The sequence below is a fragment of the Myotis yumanensis genome, unplaced genomic scaffold (genome assembly GCF_028538775.1).
Source record: "Myotis yumanensis isolate MYYU_CA2020_CCGP unplaced genomic scaffold, mMyoYum1.0.hap1 SCAF_8, whole genome shotgun sequence".
Lineage (NCBI taxonomy): Eukaryota > Metazoa > Chordata > Mammalia > Chiroptera > Vespertilionidae > Myotis > Myotis yumanensis.
In genome coordinates, this window is record NW_027223759.1 from 30,349,416 (window position 1) to 30,374,744 (window position 25,329).

Here is a 25,329-nt window from a genome sequence, read left to right on the forward strand (position 1 = left end):
GCATGTTGGAAGATAGTTCTTCTACTCTGGATTGTCTAGAAGTAGAGCTTGGCAGTGTGATTGCTATCTCTAGTATTTAGATTTCCTGAAACAATTATAGATACCGTCAGATACATAAGATACCATTTGAAAGACAGAGTGATGTCTGAAAACTAAATCTCACAAGACTTTACATGAATATAAATATTAACATATGCCAATTCCATCGTATTAGAGACTGGAACCAAAACTGAAAAGAATGTTTTTTGTTGTTGTTGTTTTAGGAACATAAATTATTTGAGATAGCCTATCCTTAATGTTGCTGAAAAATCTTAGACTGGTGAGGATAAGTGCCTAAAGCTTTGATAATTTAGGAATTATATTTGTAAGATATACTCTTTTTGGCAGATGACATAGAGCTTGTAAGATATATATATATTAGACCCAGATTATAGGGAAGGATTCTGCCATTTCATTTGGAGAATATATACCTGGTTTACTTGGGCTGAGTAATAGCCAACATGTTTCTTGAAGTAATTTTTTAAAACTGAGTTGCGCCCTGGCCAGTGTGCTCAGTGGGTTGGAGTGTTGTCCCATGCACCAAGGGGCTGTGGGTTTGATTCCTGGTCAGGGCACATACCCAGGTTGTGGGTTCAATACCCGGTCGGGGCACATACACAAGGCAGCCGATTTCTCTCGCTCTCTCTCTCTCTCTCTCTCTCTCTCTCCCCCTCCCTCCCTCCCTTTCCCTTTTTCTATCTCTAAAATAAATAAAAAGCATGTCCTGAGTGAGGATTTTCTTTTTTAAAACTGAGTTGTGTTCAGAAGGAGAGCAATAGAATAATAGGTTGAAGCATAAGAATGGATCAACATGAAAAGAAAAAGCTAAGATATGTGCTGTCTTCACTGCACACCCCCTCAGCCTAAATATATGAGAGTAGCATAAAAATAAAATTTTAAAAAGTAAAAAGAATAGTCTGCCATTTACTATATTTACCCCCATAAGAACCCTATGAAATGTAAATGAGGAAACTGCAGCTCAGAGAAATTTAGTATCTTTAAATCTAATCAGTTAGCTAGTAAATGACAGATTGAATTTATTCCCAGATCTAGTGGTACAAAATGAAAAAATGAGAGGGTAAATAAAAAATGTTTGTGCCCGAAGTTCAACCAAGTCTTTGGGTAAGCTTTGGCAGCCATGATCTCAACTTACGAGACCATTTAAGTTTAGGTTCCTGGATTGAGGTCTCATGCCTCCAGCTTGCACATGTTATTTAAGAAGGTTTAGGTATCCAAAAGTGATTTCATTTGTTTTCTCCTCCTCTAGTAGACCCACCTCTGCTGAATAGATCCCTGGTATCAGCTATTTAATAAACGGCTATAGTTCTAAGATCCTATTATTTTGTGTGATATCCAACTGCTGTCCTCCCTACCCCGTCCATCAAGGCAATTTCCTGATGAAAGCAAAATTATGACTACTAACTAACCCACACTATAAATGACAATCTTAACTTCTTATCTCCAGAAGTGATCATTATTTTATACACTTATTCCTAGTCCTCTGTTCCTATCACTGTTGTTATACCTTATGCTTTTAAGACATTGAAGACAAGGATAATGCTTTGTTTGTTTTGTTTTATTTCACTTGTAGCACAGCTTTGCATACAAGTAGGAACTAAATAAATTCTTATGAAGACATTTGTAAGCCTGAGATGTATTGATTTATTTAATTTTATTTCATTTGACTACCTCAACGTTTAACCAGGGTGCTGGATTATTTTAATTTGCAGCTGTACAAAATGATTTTTTCATCGAGTAATTGTGTTCAAATAAAGAAAATTGGATACTCTTAATACATAACTCTTAGTTTAAAGAGATGATATGATACATGAGTTAAGTTCTTTACATAATTCTTGGTTCATTCATATCTGCTTCATCATCCTACTCATCATTATATTAAATGAAAACTGTCATTTCTTCTATACATAACTGACTTGCTCTTCAGTTTTGTCACCTTCATTTTCGGTGAGAAGAAGTGTATCTAGTAGAATGATTGAAGAAGACTGAATGGTTGAACTTCGGAGCCTCCTTGGGCTTTGGTACATAGCAGGATTAATCCCATTTCGTATCCCATGTTTTATGAAAAATTTAGAGTTCTCTGCCATTGGATTCCGGAAGATATTACTCGAGCACTTTCTAAGAGTTTTTACTGATTTTGTGTCCCGGTAATTGCAGATGATGTATCGGCCAAATGCATCCCGAAATGTCTTGTTGAAGAGGGTATAGACTAAAGGATTCACGCCTGAGGAAACGTAGCCTATCCACACAAATATCTCCAGGAGCATTTTGAGAGTAGTCTGGTTGCAGGAATCACATAAAACTAAAGTTATGTTTGTAATAAAAAAGGGGCACCACATAAGCAAAAAGAGGAAAAACACAATCCCTAGAACCTTTGAGGCTCTCTGTTCATTGGAAATGGTCTGCAGTGACTTTTTTCCAACTGTGGACATTCTTCGCATAAGTATATCATGGCTTGAGTTGGGCAGAGTTTTGTCCTTGTGAGAACCATCCAGCATTGCCACTTTTTCAGGTGAGGAGCAAGGTGTTTCCTCCCTTTGGAAAACTGTGGACACAGTCAGCCACGTTAGGCGTTGAGATGGCTTGTTTCTGACCAAGTAAGCTTTCTTTTGTAAAGCATGTATAGTAAGAAAGTAGGTGATAATCATGATCGCCAGAGGTATAAAAAAGGAAGCCAGTGAGCCAAAGAGCATGAAATTGCCAAAACGATCTTTTGTCAGTTCACAAGTGATGTTATTTGGATTACCCACATCAGTTTCTATCCCTTTAATAGGGACTGGAACAGCAATGCCTAAGAAAGAGGAAATAAGATAAATTAATTTTATGACTTTTGATTCTTAGATTAGGTCCTCTTAAAGTTTATTTTAGTGACTTTATGTGGTTAGTATATTGTAATTCCTGGTACCCACAATACAGAATCTGTCAAAGCACTTAATCAAGGGAAGATTTGAAAAATAGAGCCTAAGTAAGCAAATCTATTTTTTTTTTTAATATATTTTATTGATTTTTTACAGAGAGGAAGGGAGAGAGATAGAGAGTCAGAAACATCGATGGAGAGAAACATCGATCAGCTGCCTCCTGCACATCTCCTACTGGGGATGTGCCCGCAACCCAGGTACATGCCCTTGACCGGAATCGAACCTGGGACCCTTGAGTCCGCAGGCCGACGCTCTATCCACTGAGCCAAACCGGTTTCGGCGCAAATCTATTTTTTAAACAGACATTGGCTAGTGATTTCAGGTTTATATTAAAGCTTTCCTAAAAATATATGTTCATAGGATAGTAGAGAATGTCTTCATTTACTCTCTACTTCTCATCATCTATTTTTGTTTGTTGATCTATCTCAGCTTAAGGAAAAGGTATTCAAGAGACTCTGCTTTTATCTTATTCGATGTAGTTAGTTGTTCTAAGACAGCAGTTCTCAACCTGTGGGTCGCGACCCCTTTGGCGGTCGAACGACCCTTCCACAGGAGTCGCCTAAGACCATCCTGCATATCAGATATTTACATTACAATTCATAACAGTAGCAACATTACAGTTATGAAGTTAGCAACGAAAATAATTTTATGGTTGGGTCACAACATGAGGAACTGTATTTAAAGGGCCAGAAGGTTGAGAACCACTGTTCTAAGAGCTGTCAGAGTATGTTCATACAACATATTAATTCTGAATCAGTATCATCTTGACATTACATGGTTTCTTTTAACAGATAGTTTTACCTTTTGATGTTTATGAATGTCTTTTAACCTTTTCCTTCTTCTTAGGGAAAACTAAAGGGTTCATTGTTTTTAAAAAATGCTTCTTAAAATTTTGAGACTATGTGAATCATGAAATTTATTTTAGGATTGAATTCCTCTAATAGATATGAAAGAAATGTACCTCATGCTAATTTTCTAATACTTTAAATACTCTAAATAGTTAAATATTATTTTGCTTAGTGAGTAGTTTATTAGGAAGACAAGTAACACAAGGGTTAGCCTGAATCTTTTCCCTTTGAAAGAGCAGATATTTTAAAATAAGACTGAATTAATATTTAGGAACCTCTAGAATCCTTGTGTTGTATGAATCTAAAAGTACTCCTTTGTCTGCACAGCCTTTTTATGGTAGCTAAAGAGCCCTTGACAAGAAAGTTTTCCTCAAACCCTTTCCAGTGGAGGCCACTGCTTTTTCTACTTTTCTGCAGGACTATCACCAGAAAGAGGATTCTGTATACTTAACTATTCTACACTAGGGGTCAGCAAACTACAACTTGAAGGCTAAATCTGGCCTGTCTTCTCTTTTTGTAAATAAAATTTTATTGGAACATAGCCATACTCATGGTTAACGTATTTCTATGGCTGCTTTTGTTCTGCTGCAGAGTTGAATAGTTGTGGCAACTATTTTGCCCTTTACAGAAAAAGTTGGCTGAACCCTGCTCTACTGTCTTACTTCCAGGTAATCATTCTACTCTCCTTTCCAAAAAAACATTTCCCTTTTAAAGTCTATTTAATTGACTTATACCACTCTATTCTCCATTTATCTACCAACCTCCTGGACATTTGTTATCTTGCTTGATAGCTCCTTGTTATAGTCTTCCTCTCCACTGTTTCATTGCTAACATCTCCCATGACCTTATCCCATTGTTGACCCTTACACCTTAATTTTATGTTCTTGAACTTCTCAACTGCAATTATTATTGTTTGCACTTCTGAAGCCTTTTTTAAATCCACTTAAAATTATCCCTTATCTAAAATTATGAACTCTTATATTTCCCTTTCTTGCCCTTCTAATCTTTATTACCGTAGAACTTCTGTTTACTGTTACCTTGACCTCTAGTCCATCCTTCCTTCTCTATTTTCACATTCCGTTAACCTTATCAAGGCTCACATTACATTCTCAGCCAGATTGTTGGCCAATACAAACGTTTCCATTGGTACTTTTTAAACCTTTCCCTTCTTATTCTCCTTTAATATCTTACTATTGCCAAGTGTTACCTTGGATAATCATAAATCCAGAAGAAGAAAGTGAGCTTTTTTAGTACTTTGAAGAATTTAAAAACCGAACTAACCCCATCATCAGCTTTTCTTTTACAAAGTTACTAAATTGTCATTGGTTCTACAAGACAGTGTGATGAAATGAAAAGAGCATTGATCTTGGCCTTGGTGCTGAAAAGCTGTAAGAATCCTTAAGCCAACCATTTAAACCTCTAGATTTTTTCTCATATATAAAAGGAAAGTGTAGATTTGTAAGATTCCTTCCAACACCATAAATCTGGGGTCTTTTTATTATTTTTTTTTCCCTGCATACTTATATCTTTGTATTAGCCTAATTTATTTCTGTATCTCCTTCCTTGAGTGTAAAGATTCTTTTTCTTTTTTTAAAATCTTTTTTAAAAAAATTGATTTGAGAGAGAGAGGAAAGCAGAGGGATAGAGAGATAGAAACATCAATGAGAGAGAAACATTGCATGCCCCTACTGGAGATTGAGCCTGAAACCTGGGCATGTTCCTTGACCTGGAACTGAACCAGTAACCTCTTGGTTCATGGGTCAACGCTAAACCACTGAGCCACACCGGCCGGGCAAAGATTCTTTTTCTTATTCATCTTTGTTGTCTTAGTACCTGGCACATCATAGATGCTCAATACAATTTTGATCAATTTATAAATTCATGTTATCCAACCTTAATTGAGGCACCACATCTATCAACAAGCTGTTTATATATATTGGCTTGATCATATTTCACAGTTTCAAATGTTTTAATTCTTAAGAATTCATTTTTCCTATTTTCTTCCTTCCTTTGCCTATTCTTCCCACCCTACCCCAAAAGATGTGGGTCTTTTGAAGTGAACTATTTTAGGTTTCCTCCTCTCCACTTTAAATATTGGTAATTGTCGCCTAGTATCTTCCATGCCTTTTCCCTAGCTTCCTTTGGGGGAGCCTCTTCTGCTGTCAATCAGGCTCTGCCCTCCAAACTGTTTGCAAATCTCTCCATTCTGAATAGACTTTTCTTTGACCCTACTTTTTTCCTAAGCCAGAGAAGTACCACTCCTTTCTTTTACCTCCAGGCTTTTTAAGAGGTTTGGCCCTGGTGTCATTATTTTAGGAATATAAAGGTTTAATTTCAGTGTCTTGCTTTTTTGCCCCAGTGTTCTTTTCTGATTAGAGAGAAGTCACATCTTTTCTTGCTTTCCTTTTAGCATGCTAGATCTCTTGATTTTTTTCTTTCCTCTTTGAATATTTTATACCATGAAGACTTGAATGATCATAGTAATTGTTGTGAATTTGTTTGTTTTTCTAATATTAACTTATAAGAGGTTTGAGTTATTTATGCTGTACTTTATGCTAAGATACTATATTATAGCAGCTATTGAAGATGGGCATAGAGCCATAAAACTGTTCAGAAGAAATATGATTGCTTTCTATAAATCATTTCTGAACATCATTTGTATCTCTCTTAAAACTTCTAATTAAACATATTCAAAACACTTAGACATTTACTGCCTTTAGTATGTACACATATTTGCTTCCAAGATGAATTTATGATCTTTGATACCTGCATACAAAATACTTGGACTGTTTTTTTTTTTTCTATTTGTCTTCTTAGATGTGATTTAAGATGCTTTTTTGTTGTTCTTGTTGTTATTTTAATATTTTGGGATTCTGTATGCTACCTAGACCTTAGTGATCTGTTAACAAATATGAAAACTGTTTTTTTAGACTTACTCTTCCTGCATGTCAAAATTAAAACTGGAAGATAGATCAGTAAACATGAAAATGGATCTTTCTGAGGACATGAACTTTTCTGCTTTTTTATACTTTTTGCTGGTAGTATAGTTTAGAAGCTGTATGATTAATGTAATGGCATAGAAGCTTGTGTAGATGTGTCAGTAAGCTGCCTTGACTTTTTGTGCTGAGTTTCATAACCCACCAGGCCTGGAATTCTAGCTAAATGGAACCAAAGGCTATATACACCACCCTGCTCCCTGACATTTCCGACATACCTATTGAAATTAACCACACCGCTGTAATCTTGATGATTGCTGTAGCTCGTGAGTTATATTGATTAGCCTGGATTGGCTTTTTGATGGCTATATAACGATCCACTGAAATGGCACAGAGATGCATAATGGATGCAGTAGAAAAAAGAACATCAAGAAATAACCAGGCAGGGCACAGAACAAGTGGGAGGGGCCACATAGCCTCTGAAAGAAAGAAAAACAAAACAAAATGACAACCTTCAATCTGCAGTTTTTCTTCAGTGCTACATATTTTTTAACTTTTTTTTTTTTTGTTTACCTGAAATTTAATGACAAACTGCAAGATAATGTTTAACTTCAGATAATGGAATCAATAATATTAAAAATATATTTCTGCAGATGGTACCTTCTAAATATATTTTTGTTCTTATAATTAAAACCCTTTTCTAAATCAGTGTGTAGCATTGTTGTGACCTTTGCTGTTTGGTCTATTCCTTTTGTGATTTTAAAAAATTTACAGGATGTTGCACCTAGAACTTGACCTTGCTATTCAAATAAAATTTTATTTTTAAGCTGCTGTTATATAAGAAGAAAATCTTTTACCATATGGAGGAAGCAATGTAATGTGGCCAAAAAAAAAAAAAAAAGAGTATTAGAATGAAATTATCAGTGATGCCTGGGATTTGGGCTCACTTCTAGCAATAACTAGCAACATGAACCTTGTATAGCAAACTCATTTGGTGAAATAATTAAGTGAAATTATTTGAGTTTTCTTTTTGACAGAAATAGCTCTTAAATAAAGTTTGTAAAAGAAATGGCTTCAGGTTATACTGAGGAAAAGTGGATTATTATCCTTTCAAGTCCCATCATTCACTTCAAGTTACGGAGATGAAATAAGTGATACAAACTTTTGGTTTAAACAGAAAATCTCAGGATTAGACATAGTACTTAATTTATTTAACAAACTCTTTATTTTTAAAAAACACCATATACCTCATACAGTCTTAAGCATTTAAGAAATATAAACTGTTTTAAAATGTAAGGTTTTGGATATGGTATTGAATATTCTACATAGCTTTCCAATAAATTTACTTAGACAAGTATCCATACAAAAGAGATTTGCTACATTACGTATTATGCATATACCCACCACATACAGATTTGTAGTTTCAAACTAAAATGTATTCATGAGCCACGCTGGCCTGTGTGGCTCAGTTGGTTGGGTGTCATCCTGTGCACCAAAAGGTGGTCAGTTCGATTCCTAGACTGGGCACATGCCCAGGTTGTGGGCTCAATCCCTGATAGGGGACATGCATGAGGGAGCCCATCTATGTTCTGCTCTCACATTGCTGTCTCTCTCTCTGCGTCTCCCCTTCTCTCCCTCCCGCCCCTTTCCTCTCTTTCTAAAATCAATAAACATATCTTCAGGTGAGGATTAAATAAATCCTTTTTACAGCTTGTCCTATGTCCGCTGACAAAATATAAACTACTTTTCCTGGTTTTTGCAAGTGTATCTAACTTTGACAGGCATAAGATGATTGAGATAATTGAAGGAGGACAAAGATAACTTCTCAGGATTTCAGAGCACCAACCAGCCCTTTTATTGTAAACTGTTTAAACTCAAGAAGCCTAGGGGTAGAGAGAGATTAGCGTCCTGGGCCAAAAAAAAAACACCATAATTTAGAGAAAGTTTTATAGACTTGAATTTAGTTACTTTTTTTTTTTTTTTTCAAGAATCAAGTAGGATTTCAGTGAAAAAATATTTGGGTACTTCACAGAAAGGTAGTCAGTTCAACATATTAAAATGTTTCTTCTGTCCTAACTGGTTTGGCTCAGTGGATACAGCGTCAGCCTGCGGACTGAAGGGTCCCAAGTTCGATTCCAGTCAAGGGCATGTACCTTGGTTGCGGGCACATCCCCAGTAGGGGGTGTGCAGGAGGCAGCTGATCGATGTTTCTCTCTCATCGATGTTTCTAACTCTCTATCCCTCTCCCTTCCTCTCTGTAAAAAATCAACAAAATATATATTTAATAAAATAAAATAAAATGTTTCTTCTTAGGAACGTAATAACAAAATCAGTATGAATTTTTGTTCAGAAAGGGTAAATTATTGCGTGATATTTGATTCCATGTTCAGCAGCTTCTTTAGAAAAAGGATTAAAGTATCAGGTGGAAGGAGTAATTCATATTCTTAAGTAAATTACTATTATATCATTCCTACTTTACTGAACTGGGGGTAGGGATAAGGGATGAAGATAATAAATTATAGAGTCACTGAGCTGGAAGGGACCTTAGAGATTATATCACTGATTTTGCAGATGAGTAAATTCAGATACAGTTAAGTCTCTGAATATGAGAGGGATCATTTAATTATCAAAATTTGAAAGTCTTCTTTCAAGCCTTGCTGCTCAAAGTGTGCTCTTCAGATCAGCAAGGATCAGCATAACCTGGGAACTTGTTAGAGCTGCAAGTTCTTAGGCCTCATCCCAGACACTTGAATCAGACTCTGCAGTTGAACAAGATACCAGGATGATATGTATGCAATTAATGTTTAAGAAACACTGTTCGAAGACTTCCTGGGAAAGGTTGTGTCTGGCTTGATATTAACTAATGTAGGCTGGGCACTCAGAATGCCTCAGAAAGGAACTTACGGGAAATCTCAAAATAAAGAGTGGCAGAAAAATTTGTGTGTAGAAAGAATCAATTAAATTTTCTCCCTTTTAGCTGTCTTATTCAGATTTCTGTTAATTAGTGGGAAAAGACCAATGCAGTCCAAGGTAGCAATGTTTGCCCTGAGCTTAAGCAAACTGGTCTAAGTAGAGGGAACAGAGTCGCGTGTGATTAAGAGTTTTGCAGTGTAAACTGCTTACAGTGAGCTGTGTTCTGAACTGTCCTAAAGTTCTAGATTGAGGATGAGTAGAAAATAGAAAAATGCTCAAGTCTGGGGCTGCATCCACAGATACTGATCATAGTTAAGGATTGTAAAAGCTAGATAATTAATGTCGTATCTTAGGCTTTATTTATTTTTATTTATTATTATTTTAAATTTTATCTTTATTGTTGAAAGTACTACAGATGCTTGCTCTTTTTTTTCCCCATTGACCCCCTCCACCTCACTCCCACCCCCTTCCCAGGCCTTCCCTGCACTACTGCCTATCCATGGGTTATGCATATATGCATATAAGTTCTTGTTAATGGGTTGCAAATAATTTTTAAACTTGCCTATTTAGCTATTCTAACTATGGGTTATATTTTTTAAAATTAAGATCTGGAGCCCGGCTGGCATGGCTCAGTGGTTGAGCATCGACCTATGAACCAGGAGGTCACGGTTCGATTCCTGGTCAGGGCACATGCCTGGGTTGCAGGCTTGATCCCCAGTGTGGGTTGTGCAGGAGGCAGCCAGTCAATGATTCTCTCATCATTGATGTTTCTATCTCTCCCTCTCCTTCCTTCCTCTCTGAAATCAATAAAAAAAGTATAAAAAAAAAAAAGATCTGGAAAATTTTAATCATAAATCTAATAGCCATGAATGAGAAGCCACAAAGAACTCTCCATGTCTTTGGAATTATATTATCTGACCCACATATTCCTAATTGTGGGCTAAGAGGGAAAGTTCTTTAGTGCTAATTTAATTAAACCTATGAAGCCTCGTTAGCCTCATTTTCCAATGAGTTTATTTTATAACTCCAGTTTTGGAACAGGAAATATGTATTAAAGTCAGTTCAGATCGCTATAATTTTGTTGATTCAATGCTTTCGTATTGAAAATAGTAGAAATATGGAGGCATGGAAGAGAATTTTCTCTGAAAAGAAAAGAGACTGCCCTAGCCGGTTTGGCTTATTGGTTAGAGCGTTGGCCAGTGGACTGAAGGGTTCTGATTCAGTTCCAGTCAAGGGCGCCGTACCTTGGTTGCAGGCTTGATTTCAGTCCTGGAGGCGTGCTGTCTCTCTCTACATTGATGTTTCTCTCTCTGTCTCTCCCCGACCCTTCTACTCTCTCTAAAAATCAATGGAAAAAATATCCTCTGGTGAGGATTAACAAAACAAGAAAAGAAAGAAAGAGACTATGAGGTTTAGGATTAAGAGAGATGGATCATTTGGATTAAGCTTTATGATTCCAAGTTTTATGAAATACTAGTGAATAGACATTTTATGAAACTAACATAAAATAAATAGATGACTTATATTAATAGAAATCTTTTATACAAAGCAAAAAGAAAAAAAGGTTTATTTAATTGCCTAAATAGATTCAGGTAATCTAAGAATTTATACAAATTAAAAACAATTCTAGACATTCTCGGTTTATAAAGGGACTTCTTCTAGTCCATATGCTTCCATTCTAAAATTATCTTTTCAGTATTAATTTCATAGGCTCAAGGTAAGAAAGGTTTCTTACTATTCAGAATAACTATAAAAGATTCAGTTGACATGGCAAGATAGGTTAACTATTCCAAAACTTTATGTTGTTTTTATTAGGAGTTAAAATTTGTTTTAACGATTTATAGTTTCATTTATTTGTTGTAATGTATTATGTCCAGCTTATTTCCATAAGAACTTATTTAAAATGGAACAGTTGCAGATTTACATAAAAAGAAAGAAAGGTGTATCTAAGAGTCAATCTATGGGAAATAAGTTATCAGACAGTTTAGTTAAATTACTGCTACCCTGCCTGGCCAGTGTGACTCAGAGGTTGGGTGTTAGCCCAGGAAGGATTTGCCAGTCCGGGCACATGCCTGAGTTGCAGGCTCGATCCCCAGTAGGAAGGCAAGTGGAGGGTAGCTGATTGATGATGTTTCTCATCTCATCGATGTTTCTATCTTTCTCCCTTCCTTCCCCTCTAAAAATCAATGAAAACATATTATAAAAAAATTACTGCTACTCTGGGACTCTAAATTTGACTTCATAAAAACAACAGAAGGTGGAAAACATTTAAATTATATAGCATTTGTTGTCCTGCAAAAAGAAAGCACACAACTTTTCTCTGAAAAATATCTCATTGTGTACCTCTTTCCCCCACCCACTTCCAAATTAAACTCAAGAGAATTTAATTTCAATAAGGTTTGAATAATTGCATTTCTATGAGTGCCTGAAATAATCACAAATTGATAATTATAGAAGCAAAACAAGTCTTAGATGAGTCTTAGGTTATAGACAGCTCATTATTTACCTAAAATATTCGTAGCATAGGAAGTATTTATCTCCGTCTTTTGAGATCTTGCTTCCAGATGTATCCTCTCTTTGGCTCAAATAAATTTTCATAAACATTTAAAAAATATTAGTAGCACAAGTGTTTTGTTGTCTAAAATGAGGACTTGTATGCTTTAGATACAACCATGCCAAAGGGGTGATAGAATTGCCATTCAGTTACATACATTTCTATTTGTCTCCCAGAGAAGGTTCAACAACATCATATGCATAGGTCTAATATTTAAGAATTTATACACGTATTGGTTAAGACCCAGTTATTCTGTATCATTTAATATGAAATACAACTTTTAAAAAACACTGGGTGTCCTGCCTTTGTCCCTAGAGAAAATTCTATGGTCCTCTTGTTAGAGTGATTTAAAATATGTATGTTGGATGTGACATTTTTGGTTGAAATAATTTCTCATTTCATTTGAGGAAATAGTTTAATACATATTAAGAGTGTGAATTCTAGTCAGTTCTCCTGGGTTCAAATCATGTCTTTGTTATTTATTTATTTTTATGTCCTCTCATAAAGCAGGGATGATGATAATAATTTTTATAGGGTTGCTTTGAGGATTAAATGCAATAATAAATGTAAAGTGTTTAAAACAATGTCCGGCATAGAGAAAACACTCAATGAATGTACTACTATTGTTTGACAGAAACTAGCCAACTAGCCCAGACATTAAAACACTCCTACTTAGAAACAGTAACCCATATCATCAGTATAAAATTAGTATGTTTATCTCCTGCCTCCATCCAATTGAACTTAAAACTGTACTTCAAAAAGAGGGTATGAGAACATGTTTACCGGTTTAACTTTTCATTTGTAATGAAAATGTGCCTTTTATTAAAGCTGAATTTATTTTGTATATAAATGGCAAAGACACACAAATAACATATATTCATTGCCATGCCTGTTGTTTTTGTTTTTGCAAAAAACAGTAGTTTTTTGTGTGTGTTTCTTTTTTTTTTTTGTTAATCCTCACCCGAGGATATTTTTTTCATTGATTTTTAGAGAGTGGAAAGGATGGGGAGAGAAACAGAGAGAGAAACATCGATGTGAGAGAAACAGATCAATTGGTTGCTTCCTGCACACACCCTGACCAAGGCTGGCGATCGAGCCCGCAACCAAGGTACATGCCCTTGACCAGAATGGAACCTGGGACCCTTCAGTCCGCACCTTTTTCTGAAACCTGCTTGCCCTTTGGGTAAGTTTTTAGTTTGGAAAACTGAGTTATGTCATCAGTTTAGGAAATAATTCACAGTAATCTATAAGTCTGGACCATAAAATAGTTCCCTTTGGAGGATTTAAAAGACCACGTACGTATTTATTTTTAAAGCCTTTCCCCCTAGGGGGCTGTGCTGTGGAGTTCACAAAGGTAAACAGTTCATGAACAGATTAGAGCAGGACAAATCCAAAAAAGACATAGTTTTCAAGTATACATTTTTTTTAATCTCAGAAATTTTTGTTTTCATCTTTACTTTCCAGAAAAGGGAGACATAGATAAGTGCTTTAATTTTTATTATGAAGCTTCTGTTTTGTATTTGTTGTTTTTCCGCTACATTTGAGCATATGAAATATTCTGGGGTTAGATGTCTGATATAATAGTGCTTAAAATGTTTCAAGTGATTTAATACTTATGAAAAATTTTCCTTGGTTTTTAAATTTTCCGCTTTCCAAAATGAAGTGCCTTTAATTGCTTTGCTCCCTCATTTAATAATTGGATAGAGCAGCATTTTATTACATAAATTTATAACTGATTTTTTATTACATAAATTTATAACTGATTTTTTTTTAAAATTTTACTAGTATACATCTGTTTCCTCTCTGTTCAGACACACATCTAACTAAATCATATCTAAACTAAATGACGTATTTAAGGATATAAACCCTTTTGCATACTATACTGATAATACTTGCCAATTATTAGTGCCTATAATGTCCTGGGCCCTATTTGACAATTTCACAAGACACCTGCAATGTAAGATTTAGCAAACCAATATTACAGATAAGGTGATTGGACTCTGATATGTTAAGTGATTTACCTAAGGCAACATAGGAGACCAGGATTCAAAGCCTGGGTGTCTTTCTTCAAACACTGCCCCCCACCCCCAATCCTTTAGCCATTTTTTTTTTCCTTTAGCCATTTTATACATCCTCTTTCAACTGTACCACAGATAATATTTAACTTACAGATCATGAGACATGGATTAAAATTTAAGTTATAAATAAACCAATAATGACCAATGGATGACCAAATGCTGTAAATCTATAATAATAAAAGCGTAATATGCTAATTAGACCAGACAGCCGAATGACCTTCCAGATGTCCTTCCGGACGAAGCCGGGGCTGTGAGGGCCGAGCCCCTTGCACAAATTTTGTGCATCGGGCCTCTAATATTTATATAATGAGAAAAGGAAACGTTTAGCGAAATTCTTACACTGTGAACATCCTTTTTTATATTAGCATATGTTGTTCTATTTTCCTTTGTGTCCTACCTAATTATTTCTGATGTAGGCATTTTCAGGACTTAAGCTATAAGTTACTGATTTGTGATCCTAGATTTGTATAGGGAAGACAGTAAAAATAAATAAATAGAACTGTATAATAGGGGCGTTAAAGCCAGAGAGGAACAAGTGACAGAAAAGTTGACAGAGCACAACTCATTTGAAAAACCATGTTATGCCAGGAGTCATAATCTTGGTAAAATAAAAATTCAAACAATATATAATCAAATATTATGTAAATCATTGGTGGAATAAAATATTCCTTGGTATAGTATAAGAGCCACTTTTTTAAAATTCAGTGCTCTCTTCTTTTTAAACCTTAATTTTATTTATTTATTTATTTAGTATATTTTATTGATTTTTTACAGAGAGGAAGGGAGAGAGATAGAGAGTCAGAAACATCGATGAGAGAGAAACATCGATCAGCTGCCTCCTGCACATCTCCTACTGGGGATGTGCCCGCAACCCAGGTACATGCCCTTGACCGGAATCAAACCCGGGACCTTTCAGTCCACAGGCCGACGCTCTATCCACTGAGCCAAACTGGTTTCGGCTAAAACTTAATTTTATTAAAATATTAGCTAATATAAAGTTTCTTTGTTACTTTAATTGAATTTCCCTGAAATAACTAAAATCACTCATCATCATAGTGGTAATTAACTTTTTATGTGTATAGAACTAGAGATACTTTTGTTTGTACAGACTTGCAGAAGTTCTGAGGATTCTCTCTAATGAGAGAAAGTATACAAAATCTGTTCCATTTAAAGTTAGAAATTCTTACTAATTAATTTAGGAAGTCTTACTAATTATTAGCATATAAAGGGCCGTCAAAATTTCTTAATATTTGAAGTCTTATAATATGTGCAATTCCCAATTTTTAAATGCATTGATTTGAAGCTTTAAAGAGGACAGCATGCATTTTCTTCATATACTTTCACATAAAAATGCAATGTTTTCAGTAATGAATTAATGCAATGTTTTAAATAGTGGTTAAGTGCTCAGGTTAATTCATTAAAAAAAAATCTAGCCCTACTATACAGCTTGATTACTGATAGTAAAAGTGTTTGGGGGTATGAAAGATTTTATTTTGTAATTTAAAATTAACTAATACAGGTTGTCCTCCCAAAAATGTATATACACTTTAACAGCTAATAGCTCAGTTTTGAAAATGAAATGTATTTTAATAAACACTGCCTTTATAATTATTCAAAATGTGTGTATACATTTTTTGGGGATACCCTATACTTGAAAGAATGTAATGTAGTTAAAAATACATATATTATTTAGGACATAAATAGAAAGATGTTCTACGTATGTTAAAATATGTTGGATTTCCTGCTAACTTTTTTTTTGCTAAAAATATCTTGGGCCCCAAAACTTTAAATAATATAACCTTAGTTTTCAGCTGCTGGATACCTATTCTTTTCCCATGGAATACATGGAATTACCTCTTATCTATTTTTGTGTTTTGTTTGTCACCTCACTTTAATACTATGGAGCTTTGCCTTTTCAAATTCCTTAACTATTTAGCTGATAATTTATAAATACCTACCACAGTATTTTATATATAGTAGATGTTTGATATTTATGGACTCGGGACATTAAAGTTAAAATTTACTTCTACATAACTTGTTCAATCTCATTTATTTAACTTATCAATTAAATTTTATGGTAGTAGGAGGTGAACATTTTAACATTTTCTGTATGCCTAGCAAAGTACAGCTTTAAGGAGTATGATTTTACATATAAGGCTACAATTATGTATATGGAGGTAAGAACTGGAATCCAGTACCTGTACAGCCTTTACTAAATATGCATAAATGTTCCTACATAATCCTCATTTACTGTATTTCTTTTAAATTTTATTGAGAATCAAAATTGTTTAGGTTCTCTTTTAGAGTAAGATTTCTTAATTATTTTTCACGGTTATGTGTAACACTAGATTATTCAAAAGATTATGAATTTATAAAAGGGAGGAGGATAGATAGTATGAATGATTAGAGAACCTATTAAAGCAGCAGAACTTATTCACTGATTGCTCTGCCACAGAAATTAAAGCCTGCGTAAATATTGGCTTAAAATGGGAAGTTTCAGCTCATCACCATTTGGTTATATTTTGGGAATCAAGTGCTTAATTTTAGATATCTTTTCTATAAGTAAAAAAATGTAATGTTTCAACCTGAATATAATATTTTTGAATGGCAGTTTTTCTTCATCTCCTAATATGCATTGAAGTTAAATAAATTTTACTTCTATAACCTGAAATATTTTTGTCTTTGCCATATAAGCATAATTCCAAGAAGCCCTATTCTCTTACAAATAATTATTTTTCTTAAGCACTTAATGAAGGGAATACCAGTTTACACCAAACATTGAATAAGTTAAATAAACTCTTAATATTGATTCTTAGGAGTCCTCATAATTCATCAGCAGAATTATTTGTGTTTACTCAAATTCTATAACTAAAGATAATATACCTGAATCAGAAACCACTTATATCATTTTAATATTATCTTTTTATAATAACAAACTAAGACTTCAGTGTCAGACTACATTTTTTGTAAGAACTCAGGTGCTGGTCACTTACTTTAATAACCTAGAGATCTGATGGACACTCTGAGCCGGACCATTTCCTTCAGCATCTAAACATAATTTTTTCTTAAACATGACACATGTGTAAGAATTGTGTTTGAGTCTAAATTACACAAACTATAAAAGGATACAACAAGAAATTTTAGAATAATTCTAATTTTAAATGGTGATTTAAATTAAAATTTAGTGGTTCAAAGATCTTATCATTAATAATTAACCCAGCACATAACTGTTACAGAAGTGTCCTAGCTATGGCTTTGTCAAGTAAAAAAGCATTAATAATGGGAAAGTTGAAGTATATGTCTGTTCTTCACTATAATTTTTTGGTAATGTATGCAGAATCAATGAATATTGCTAGATGACTTCAAATTATTTTATTAGGCTAAGGAGGGAGTAGAATTATTTCTAAGAAATTATTTTTGCTTTTTAAAACTACCATAGAAAACCTGAAACTAATATAATATGTTAACTATAATTGAAAAATAAAAAATGGTTTAATGAATAAATAAAACTACCATAGAAAATTATTAAAAAACAAACTGTTTACTCACTATGTGTTTTAATAGTCAAGGTCCACCTTTAAAGATTAAATAAGTATTCATTCTTTAGTAGTATAGTATATCATAGTTCTTTGATTTGATGGCAGGAACAAAGTGAAATACTTACCAAACATTATTGTCAAGAGGGCAATTGGCATCACAAATAATCCAACCAGCAAATCAGCCACTGCCAGAGACATTAGAAAATAATTGGTAGCATACTGCAGCTTTTTCTCCAGTGATACAGCCAGAATAACAAGGATGTTTCCACCAATTGTAGGTATTATCAACATGATTATCAGAAGAGCTGCCCAGCGTGGCTTGTTTCCCTGTTCCTCACCAATCTGTTTCATTTCCTCTGGTATCGATTCTGTCTGTAATCCAGACCAGTTAGAAGAGATTAAGTGATCAAATGAGCTCTGCAAAATGAGCTCAGTAATTGTGCTTTGTTCAGATGTTCTGTAAGAGAAAGCCATTTGCTGTTTTTCTGTGATTTGATCCGATTCCAGGCAATGGTCAGCATGGTCAGTAAATAAACTGGTCATCTGCTTTTTTAAGGCATTCTTACTCATGCCAAATACTTGAAGCCAAAGTTGATTCCTTCCTTTCAGAACAATTTCAAGTTCTCTAAAATGAGAGCGCACATGCATCTGTCCATGTCTGTAGGTAAAGCCCAAGTTTAGTATTCTGTAGAGGCTCCCATTTCAGAAGGCTTAGTGAAAGAAAACGATAGCTGTAAAAAAAAGACTTTATTAGTTTCTCTTTTTTTTTCTTCTGTAGTGGTAGAGTTGTGTTAGAATTGGAATGTCTGAGAGTTTTCCCTAGGTATAAAATATGTGGATTGTGTTATTTTATTTACTTTATAAAAACAGGACAAACACTTGAACTTAGTAGCCTTTCCCTTCACAGTAGGTCTCTTGTGCATTTGTGACAGTGCAGCCAGTTTCCATAAACATGTTCCTGATATTTCAGTGATTTAGTGATTTATAATAAAATACGAGTTGTTAACTTTACCTTAGAATATGTACAGAAGAATATAAACATCAAAGTACTAAATAGTTCTGAATGGAACTTTTTGGTACACACTAGCCAGCCACACACCTAGAAACACTCTCAGCCCACCTAAAGTGTAAATTTTTTACCAGCTAGAAATTTTTATTTTTCGGACAAGGCTTATCTTAATACTGATATAAATGCTGTTTTCATAAAGCATTTTAGGATTTCTTTAGTTTGAGAGAAGGGAAAAAAATACAGGTATTACTAGGATCCAAATAATTGTTTTAGTAATTTCATCTTGTAAAGAAAGCATGTCTCTGCAACAGATATTTTTTTCCAAGTGTATCACTTTTTGCCAGATTTGAACCAGTTTTTTGTTTGTTTTAAATAGTAATTTTTTTTTTCTTAACTTTCTCAGTTTCCTTGGAAAGGAGGGGAAGCTAAGAGGAAGATTAAACCATTTATTCATAAAATCTACAGATCCCATATTAAAAAATTTCCATTTAACATTGGTAAATTTTTCATTTTGGTTTTTAAACTAAATAAAAATGAAAGATTATAGAAGCACAATTTTTGAAGAAAAAATATATTAACTCTATTATTTATTAAACACTTACCTCTTATTTGCTTGTTTCCGTTATCTGCTCAGTAGACCTGCTTGCTGCTGTGACTGCAGTCCTCCTCCCGTTGACTTATTCTGAGCCTCCAGCACTGGCACTTGAAAATAATGAAACTAATGTGTTGTATAGCTGTAAGCATGCCAAGGAGGTTATTTCCTCTTTGATATATTCATTTTTAGGGAGTAGCAGCATTCATTATAATTAATAAAATCACCAGTGAAATGTGTTGAACTAGTTCATGACCCTTATTCAAGTTATATTCTTAAGAGCTCTCTTTAATATTTGGGGAATTATAATAAACTCTGTTGTTTTAGCTTAAGATAGATTTGTTGTGTATTAACCCTGGGCTGTTTTTCCCATTTGAGAAAAAGTAAGACACAATCTAGAGATTGTAGAGCTTTTATTTCTGTGAAGAGAAGAGTCTGCCCTGTGAGCCTTATAGCAGTTTCTAGAATTCTAACTTGTAGCTGTGAAACAAGATTCTTACCCAGCTTTTTATGCCTTCGCTGTGGAACATAATTTGCTCTGGTTGCAGCCTTATATAGAAAAGCACAGGAAGGTCTGGATTCTACATGTATACATAAGTTTTAGCAGAAACTTTTTCATTGCTTATTTTTAAACAAATGGCCTCTGAATTTGAGAGTTGGTTCATTGACAGTTTTTGTTTTTCCACAGGTATGTTGGGGAAAGCATGTGATATGTAATGGAAATATATTTCTGCTTTATTGCAGAAAATGGATATTAAAAATCTTAGCAGCTATGTTATCTAGAACTTCAGCATTTTCAGTTTCCTTTTTTAAAAGATCATCATAGGTCACTTGTATTTTAAAATTATTTCATTACTTTGATTACTGGTAGTACTTATACCCTTTTACTGTTTCAAATTATATTTCTTAGTTTGTGTGGTAGTTACTGGAAAATACTTGGTTCATTTCAGTTCTACTGAGCACTTCAGATTTTATTAAATATTTGCTACTTTTTTAAAACTCAAAATTCAATATTTTAGAAAAAATATTTGCTAAGAATTTGAGGTAAAAACAAATAAAATAATACTCAAGAACAATCAGATGGATTTAGTGTGCCAGAATTTGTCTTTAGGAATATGGAAATATTTTTTAATACTGTTTTATTATGAAATTACATTTTGGCCTCTGTGCTTACACAGGTAGATAGAGGTTTGCAAAACAAATGGCATCATATTGAAATAGCAGCACCAATGTATTCAATGAAAAGACTTGTATGAAGTAAACCTTCATTATTTGTGTTTATAGGTCAAATTTTTATAAATATTCTGTATATTATAAAATACTAACCATTATTATTATTATTATTATTATTATTATACTTTGTCAATACTAACCCCTCCCACACACATTCACTCACTTTTTTAAAGGAATCTTAACTGAAAGTACTTAAAATTGGTACTTAGATTATTCTTTTTATATATATTTTTTTTAATTGATTTCCAAGAGGAAGGCAGAGAGAGAGAGAGAGAGAGAGAGAGAAACAGCAATGATGAGAGAGAATCACTGATTGGCCGCTTCCTGCACGCCCCCCACCGGGGACTGAGCCCACAACCCAGGCATGTGCCCCCGACTGGAATCGAACCCAGAACCCCTCAGTCCGCAGGCCAACACTTTATCCACTGAGCCAAACCAGCTAGGGCAGTACTTAGATTATTCTTAATTTTTTTAGTTTAATGGCTAAGGAGCATAACTAATTATTACAACCACTTATTTGGCAATCCCGAATTATTAGAAGCATAGTTGAGAATCAAAGAAAGCAGAATAATAAAGAGATAAATAAAAGGGTAGACAAATATCTCAGTTGGCAAATAACTAAATCATGCTCTAAAACCTCATTCGTGTTAGATAGAAGGCAGTTTGTAAGTCCCTACTCCAGATCTTTTTTGCTGTATGCACACACAGAAACTATCTCTTCCCCTCCTTAGTGAAAATAACATTTGCACATGGTGGTAAATCTAAATATTACAAAAGAATGTTCAGTGATAAATTCACTCTTGAGACAGTTTTAATACACGTTTCCCTGCCAAGTCCAGAGGAGAATAACAAATTAAAAATTGGACAAGCACTTTAATAATGGCAGACAGAGTCAACTGAAAAAAACAGGAATTAAAAAGTATAGTTATGTAGGTCTACTCAGAATAGAGACTTATAGCTCTCATATTACTCAGCCTTCCACAACGATATGTGATATAATAATTGATGTCATAGTGGTGATTACCACACTTGAAAGGTTAAATCATCTTCAGCTTTTTTTGTATGGCAGGAATCATGTGACATACATTTTATTTATTTTTAATATATTTTTATTTGTTTCAGAGAGAGGAAGGAAGAGGGAGAGAGAGATAGAAACATCAATGATAAGAGAGAATTATTGATTTGGCTGCCTCATGCACGCCCCCTACTGGGGATCAAGCCCAAAACCCAGGCATGTTCTCTGACCAGGAATCAAACTGGTCTCCTCCTGATTCATGGGTCGATGCTCAACCACTGAGCACACAGTCTGGGCTGTAACATGCATTTTAAAAAATATTTCCTTTCAAAATGATATAAAGTATCGTTCTTAAAGGTCGAATAACATTTCAAATATGTGAAAACTTCATTTGTGTGGAATTTCTCATTTACCTAGAACTCCAGATAAATTTTAATTAAAGTAGCTTAAAGGTGAGATTCAGACTCTAATTTAACAATAACTAAAAAATTTAATTGGTGCGTTTTTTCTAAAATACTGAATTTTCTGATGCCTTTTTAATTTATTGAACAAATTCTATCTTTGACTTTAAAAGATAGTCTACTATCTTTTATAGGCCTAGGAGGACAACTGAAATCTGAGCCAAGGATATTTTTTTACCTCTCAAGCATCAACCATCAAGAAATTTTTAACAATGTGCACATTTTGTCCCTTACATATTCATTCATTTGTGAAGTATTCGTTTAGTTCTATTTGCTGTGGAGATGAACAAGGTAAACATTTTCTACCCGTATGTAATTTATAAGCTTATGGTGATACAAACAAATCTATAATAATAAAAGCATAATATGCTAATTAGACCAGACAACCTTCTGGATGAAGCCAAGGCTGCAAGGGAAGCCGGGATCACGGGTGCCTGCCGGCTGCCAGAGGAAAGCCTGGGTCCCGGGTGCCAAAGGGAAGCCAGTGCCAGCAGCCGGGAGAAGGAAGGCCTACTCTTGCACGAATTTCATGCATTGGGCCTCTAGTCTATATAATAAAAGCCTAAGCGACCATTACGGCGGGAACGACCGGTCGCAATGATGTGCACTGACCACCAAGGGGCAGACACTCAATGCAGGAGCTGCCCCCTGGTGGTCAGTGCGCTCCCATAGGGGGAGTGCCTCTCAGCCAGAAGCCGGGCTCACGGCTGGCGAGTGAAGGAATAGCCGGGCTCCCGCCTCCACGGCAGCGCTAAGGAATAGCAAGCAGGTGGGCGGTAAGGAGCAAGGGGTCCTGGAGTGCTAAAGGGTGCAGGCTGGGCTGAGGAAAAACACACATACACACACACACACACACACACACACACACACGTGCACGAATTTCGTGCACCGGACCTCTAGTATATTGATAATTATAATACAGACATGGTAGAGCTAAGATTAGCTCACTTCAACAAGGCCTCCTGCTTCCTTGCATTCGTCTGTGTTCCTAGAAGTCGCATGGCCCATGGCCATGTAGACCCCACATGCAATGCACTAATGAACTGCAGCTGGGAACACAAGTGAAGCTAGCCTGATGCTTGATTGGACTGTGCAAAAATGGAACAGAAACTTTGAGCAAACGGCAATAATCCTAGCTCTGCTAAAGACACAGCTACACTTCATCCATGGCGGGACAGAGGGAGAGGAGCCTTTGGAAACTCAGGGGTTTAATTCCACTCAAATAAATGCCACTCATTCTCCTGTGTCAGTCTCAGCAAATTCCTTTTCTCATGACACCACAAGACCACTTCCACTAGAAATCTGTGGGGACACAGAGGGTTTCCCACCAATAATAATATTATCTAAGAGATAACTTTATATAGAAAAGCTAAGATTTAAGGAGTGTCAGAATTATTTAAAACTAGTAGCCCTGCGCACAAAACTGTGTGCCAGTAGCTCTCTGCGGGGCCTGGCCGCTTCGCGCCCACTGCCCAGAAGCTCTCCACGGCCCAGAGGTCCTCTGCAGCCAGGGTGGAACACTTGCCTCGTCACCGTGGCAACAAAGCAAGCATTCCACCAGGCCGCTCACACTGCCCGCTCTCAGCAGCCGGCTCCGCCCCCATCTCCCTCACCCTCCCAGGAGTGGGGGATTCCAACAGCTGAGAGGACTGGGCACCGCCATCTTTGTGATGGTGTGACGGTTAATTTGCATATTACCCTTTTATTAGGGTGACTGAAAGAGCGTCTAATGAAATTAAAGACTTGGTGTATTTTTTTAATTTTATTTTATAGGTATCTTTCCTTCTCTTGCCTTTCCTTGCCCCTCTCTCTTCCCCACTCCTTGCAGTTTGTTGAAGAAACCACGTCATCATTACTGTCATTTCCCACAGTATGGATTTTGCTGATTGCAACCTTATGTATAATATGTGTATGTTGGTCTTCTATATTTTCTTTAAATTGATAGTTGGTTCAATTTCTCTCTCCTCTCTCTTTGGTGAGGTAGGGCTAACAATGTACAATAAGGTCTAATTGTTTCTTGTTTTATGAAGTTTGTAGTCATTGATCATTGAGATCCATTAATTCATTCCAAGTTGCAAAATGATGATGACATGATTTTATCTTCTATTCATTTATTAACCATTACTTTTTTAAAGTTTCATATATACTAGTACATGCAAGTAAATGTTTGCATTCTGATCATTGCTTAGAAAGATTCTATTGTCCTTTAAGAGCTACCTGCTGAAAAATGGAAGTAAACAAAGAATATTATGGTTTGTACTTTTGAGGAGATTAAATGTCTAAGCTAATTTATTAAAGAATGTGTCCTTCCTTAACACTTTCCTGAAGAATGTTTCAGAGTTGGAACTGTTATTCGACTGAGAAATCTACAAGAATTTTTTATGTGCTTTTGAGTTTATAGCCCTCACAACCTATTTTAGTCTTTATGGTAATCAACTAGGTAAAGCTCCCAGTGTTTGTGTTCCAGGCAACATTCTTTTTCCTAAATCTCATGAAGTTGTCAATGCCCTATTCTAAGTATAATTTTTAACAAGTGAGGATCATAAAGTACTAGTAAAATGTAGTTTTAAGATGCATTTATGATAAGCACTTTGCTGTGAATCTGTTTCCCCTGTAATATTCTGTCCTTGCTTAAAAAACAAGGGGCTAAGTGTTCTGTATGCCAAAATAAGAGTCCAAACTATAGCATACTAGTAACCAAATTCTGGTTCTGACCCAAAGACAAGTTCAGTTATATGTCTAGATTTCAGTAATTATAGTATAGTGTTATACTACTAGAGGCCTGATGCACGAAATTCGTGCACTGGGTGGGGGCGGTGGGGGGGAGAGGGGTGAAGTCCCTCAGCCTGGCCTGCACCCTCTCGCCTGCTTGGAAACTCAGGGGTTTAATTCCACTCAAATAAATGCCACTCATTCTCCTGTGTCAGTCTCAGCAAATTCCTTTTCTCATGACACCACAAGACCACTTCCACTAGAAATCTGTGGGGACACAGAGGGTTTCCCACCAATAATAATATTGGTGGGAAACCAATAAGTTTGGGTTCCTTACTGCCCGCCTGCTCGCTGCTCCTTAGTCCAGCCGTGAGCCCAGCTTCTGGCTGAGTGGCGCTCCCACTATGGGAGCACACTGACCACCAGGGGGCAGCTCCTGCGTTGAGCATCTGCCCCCTGGTGGT

General features: G+C 35.4%; 2 protein-coding genes across 3 annotated transcripts in view; one reads left to right on the forward strand and one right to left on the reverse strand.

Moving 5' to 3' along the window:
• PSMD1 (proteasome 26S subunit, non-ATPase 1) overlaps positions 1–25,329 on the forward strand; it is an 85,809-nt gene that overhangs the window by 32,172 nt on the left and 28,308 nt on the right. The window lies entirely within an intron of this gene.
• On the reverse strand, positions 1,606–19,887 carry HTR2B (5-hydroxytryptamine receptor 2B). Of its 2 annotated transcripts, XM_070422375.1 has the most exons (4): positions 19,455–19,887; positions 17,969–18,574; positions 7,038–7,238; positions 1,606–2,848 (listed from the first exon to the last, which is right to left on the reverse strand). In XM_070422375.1, exons 2-4 carry the CDS (start codon positions 18,489–18,491, stop codon positions 1,959–1,961), a joined length of 1,614 nt encoding a protein of 537 aa, XP_070278476.1. In that variant the 5' UTR covers positions 18,492–18,574; positions 19,455–19,887; the 3' UTR covers positions 1,606–1,958. The 2 variants fall into 2 exon arrangements, with proteins under 2 accessions (XP_070278476.1, XP_070278477.1); XM_070422376.1 differs by lacking the exon at positions 7,038–7,238.

Coding starts and splice junctions, on each gene's coding strand:
- HTR2B (XM_070422375.1), bottom strand. CDS start 18,491: ATGCATGTGCGCTCTCATTTTAGAGAACTTGAAATTGTTCTGAAAGGA. Junction 7,239..17,968: donor CCTCTTGACAATAATGTTTG/GTAAGTATTTCA, acceptor TCTTTCTTTCAG/AGGCTATGTGGCCCCTCCCA. Junction 2,849..7,037: donor GGTGTGGTTAATTTCAATAG/GTATGTCGGAAA, acceptor CCTCTTTCTTAG/GCATTGCTGTTCCAGTCCCT.